The sequence below is a fragment of the Etheostoma spectabile genome, chromosome 18, assembly GCF_008692095.1.
Source record: "Etheostoma spectabile isolate EspeVRDwgs_2016 chromosome 18, UIUC_Espe_1.0, whole genome shotgun sequence".
Taxonomy (NCBI): domain Eukaryota; kingdom Metazoa; phylum Chordata; class Actinopteri; order Perciformes; family Percidae; genus Etheostoma; species Etheostoma spectabile.
The window spans coordinates 26650534-26654318 of record NC_045750.1 but is presented as its reverse complement, the minus strand read 5'-3'; the positions used below and the strand labels follow the sequence as shown (position 1 = coordinate 26654318).

At 41.2% G+C, this 3785-nt stretch overlaps 1 protein-coding gene across 7 annotated transcripts in view; it reads left to right on the top strand.

Moving 5' to 3' along the window:
- LOC116705791 (kinesin-like protein KIF13B) overlaps positions 1 to 3785 on the top strand; it is a 74959-nt gene that overhangs the window by 29749 nt on the left and 41425 nt on the right. For all 7 annotated transcript variants that reach the window (XM_032542187.1, XM_032542186.1, XM_032542185.1 and 4 more), the window contains 4 exons: positions 941 to 1098; positions 2023 to 2155; positions 3109 to 3255; positions 3438 to 3467. In XM_032542187.1, coding sequence (XP_032398078.1) covers positions 941 to 1098; positions 2023 to 2155; positions 3109 to 3255; positions 3438 to 3467 — 468 coding nt within the window. The remainder of the gene's footprint in view (positions 1 to 940; positions 1099 to 2022; positions 2156 to 3108; positions 3256 to 3437; positions 3468 to 3785) is intronic.

The window sequence follows — 3785 nt, the reverse complement described above, 5'->3', positions numbered from 1 at the left end:
TTTTACCACTGACAGGCTGAATCTCATTTCTCTATCTCACCCCTACCCCTACCCCTTACCCCTTCCCCTAGGTTTTGCACGTTCATGCAAGACAAAAACTCTAAGGGCAAGCGTCATTTGGTCCGGACTTTCAGACTTTTGAGTTTGGGCCAAGACAAAATTACAGGTGTGAAACTTTCCCCGGACCACGGTCCAGATCAAAAGACTAAATTTTGGTCCAATAAAACAAGGTGGTCTCGGTCTGGACCAAACTGAACCATGGTCCAGACCATTATTCGGATGGTTCGGACTTTCAGACCAAATACAAGAAGCTCTGGCAGGCTATCTTTTTTTTTTTTTTTACAAGACCGAATAGCTTGTCCGCAGCTCATGTATAGAATGACGGCGGGACGTAGTTTTGTCAAGTATAGGTCTTTAGTGTGCTTGATAACTGCAGCGTGAAACCAAAATGTAGCGGATCAAATGTGTACAATGTAACAAAAACATGAACCTTGGTCCAGACCTGAGTTCGGACTTTCATGTGCGAAAACGCCCTATGTGTCTGACAACATTATGAAAAGGATCCCTATACAGATAGACCTTTTCAACTATGTGAAACCAAACAGCTTTTCATAGTTTTACTCTGTTTCTGTTGACTTTGAATGAAGTGCATTTTACGCACATTGCCCTCTAACTTACATTGTAGCTTGTTTCACTGGTTGCCGACAGCAGCGGTCTTGCCCTCTTCTGGACTACTGTCAGGGATTGTTGTTCCCATCAGTCACTTAGACACAAAAATATAGTAAAAGGGTTTGAAAAAACCAGCAGTTACCCTTTGAGTTAATTCTCCACCAACACCACAGGTAAATAAAACAAATGATGAAACAACAATGGAGAGGGGATTATCAGTTTTAGAAGATGTCAATTTAAACAAAATGTCTTATTCTTATAACTTTTTTAGGAGTTCTCTGTGCCGGTGTCAGAGGACTTTGTGGACTATTTGGCAGAGGGGGCGGTGGCCATTGAAGTGTACGGCCATAAGCAGGCCAACCATCGGAGGAACCTGGCCCTGTGGGACCTGGGAGTGATTCAAGCCAAGACCCGAACCCTCAGAGAAAGGTGTGTTGACACAAATGCATACAGCCAAGTCCACTCCACTCTAATAGGGTCATTTTGTAATTGTTTTCAACCTGGACTCTATATCCAGTGCATTGGTGTCTAAGTGACTAATGGGAACAAGATTCACTTCATTGTCATTTGTCATTGTCAGTTTAAAACAAGGAAATACATAGAATAAAAACACATATATAGACATATAGGAGAAGCTTGGGCACAGAGTATGATGGAGAACAGCAACTTGTGCAGAATAGCAGCACAAAAATCTTGGTCCAGTGTTAAACCAGAACGCTGTAACCGGCAGCCACATACCGGGCTGCAGTGTAATCCTATCGGGGCAAATTTGCACCTTCAATTCCAGCCCACTAATGGAGCGTACCCAATGCTAGTACCAGCTCGGCTCGGCTCGGCTCGGCTCGGCTCGCGGTGCCCCGTCCTCCTTTTTCCATTGCAGATTTAGTACGTTCCCAGACACTTAAAATAATAATCTGAGCCTGTCTGTGGCTAAACAACGTTTTTGGACGTAAATTGAAGGTGCGCAATTGCCCACTAATTTACACTGTAGCTTGTCTTGCTTAATACTGGACCAATTTTTAAAGATTGTTATTCCCATCAGTCACGTAGACACAAAAACACAGGAACATAGGGTCCAGGTAGAATAAAAATAAATAAATAACAAGTTATCCTTTACAAGTTGCATTTTCTAAAAAGTGAGAAAATAAGGTTAGGTGTCTTACTTAAATAATTCTAGTCTCATAGTATCTAACAATATGAATGCTATTTTAGTGTCTGTTTAACCTTCTAATGGTAAAATAGGCCAACTGTCCACCAACATTTCATCATCTACCAAGGTGTCACAACCTTTAAAGGTATGTGTTAATAAAATGCTAGGCTCTGAACTGATGCGTGTCCATGCTGTACCTGCAGGTGGAGCGAGGTGACCCGCCACCTGGAGATGTGGGTGCAGCTGAGTGAGCTGAACGAGGCGGGAGAGTTCAGCGCTGTAGAGGTTCTTCCCGCCAAAGACGTACGCACAGGAGGAGTCTTCCAGCTCCGACAGGTATCCTGGATCTTTGTTTGTTTGGAGAGTTGAAGATCATTTGTATTTGTGGTTTATTCATTTGAACAGGGACACTGCTTAAATTTTATTGTCTACTATTATACTGATGATGTGAACCGATGAGTTTTCCATTTTCTGTAAGTACATTTTATTTACATAGCACACAACACAAAGTGCTTCAACAGGCAAAATAAATACATACAATAAAACAGATCAATAATTATAAAAGCACAATAAATCCCTGCAGTGGGTAGTGGTGAAAACAAGCTACAATGTAAGTTAAGAGGACAATTGTCCAGCTTGTATTTACGTTCAAAAAAGGGCTCGTTTAGCCAGTGACAGACTCAGATTAATATTCTAAGTTTCTGACAACATTATAGGAAAGGATTTCTTTTTTTAAACATAAAGACATCTGCAAAAATGTTGTTCCCTAAAGCCACCAGACAGTAATTTTAGTTTCGTAAAATACACTTCATTCAAAGTCAACAGAAACAAAACAAAACTATAAAAAGCCATTTTGGGTTGTCTGTCCACTCTGGCAACCCTCACAACTCTAGTTTTGGTTGAAATAATCACATAGTTTAATGATTTACATGTGAAAATATGTTGGCTCTATATACACTCAAAAGTTTCGCTTTTTTAAATGGAGTCTGGTTGGTTTAGTGCTAGCGAGCTCAGAGCTGTTTCTGGTTAAACAGAAAGGTCTCAAAGAGCTTTTAAAGGTCTGTCTCTGAAGAAATCATTTCCATAATGTTGTCAGGCTCAGATTCATATTCTAAGTGTCTGTCAGTGGCAAAACAAGCACTTTTATGAAGGTAAATACAAGCTGGAAAATCGCCCTATTAAGTTACATTGTTTCTTGTTTGTAAGTAGATGCCATTATCCTCTCAAACTAGTAGGTAAAATTAAAGGAATAAATATTACTCTCCTCTCATGTAAATCTGTACTTGCAGGGTCAGTCCCGACGGGTCCAGGTGAAGGTGCGTTCAGTACCGGACTCGGGCACAATGCCCCTCATCGTCACCTCTATTCTCTCTGTGTCCATCGGAGACGTCAAGATCCGACAGGCCCGTCTCTCCAAAGGCAGCGAATCACAATGGGTGAGCAGGGAATATCATCACTCGTTGGTATTGGTGGATTTTATGGATATTGAATTACCTTGGTCTTTGGTTTTCATGCTTAATTTGTACGAATGAGGAATTTAATATTCATCAGACTTCCGGACTTAAATAGCACCTTTTGTATAACTCTTTAACTGATTCACTCTCAATTTCAATTGCAGGGTGGGGATGAAGAAATGGACAGCTACCAAGTAAGTAGATCAGCATGCATCTTCACACACTGCGACGCAAAAAAAACGCTGTGAGAGTCCCGTACAGTAAATGTTTCAACTCTATCAAACGTGTACTACACTAACACTGTGGGGGTAAAAACACGGAACACAAGCACTGAACTGCCCAGGAGTGTGTGTAACAGCTTCTTTTTTCCTTTGTGAAATGAAGCTGCCTTCAAGTGCGGTCAGAAATGTTGAGATCTGTAAACAATCTGACGGAAAACTAACTGTGAAATATAAAGTCTACTCTGTCTGTGTGTGTGTGTGTGTGTGTGTGTGCGTGTGTGTGCGTGTGTG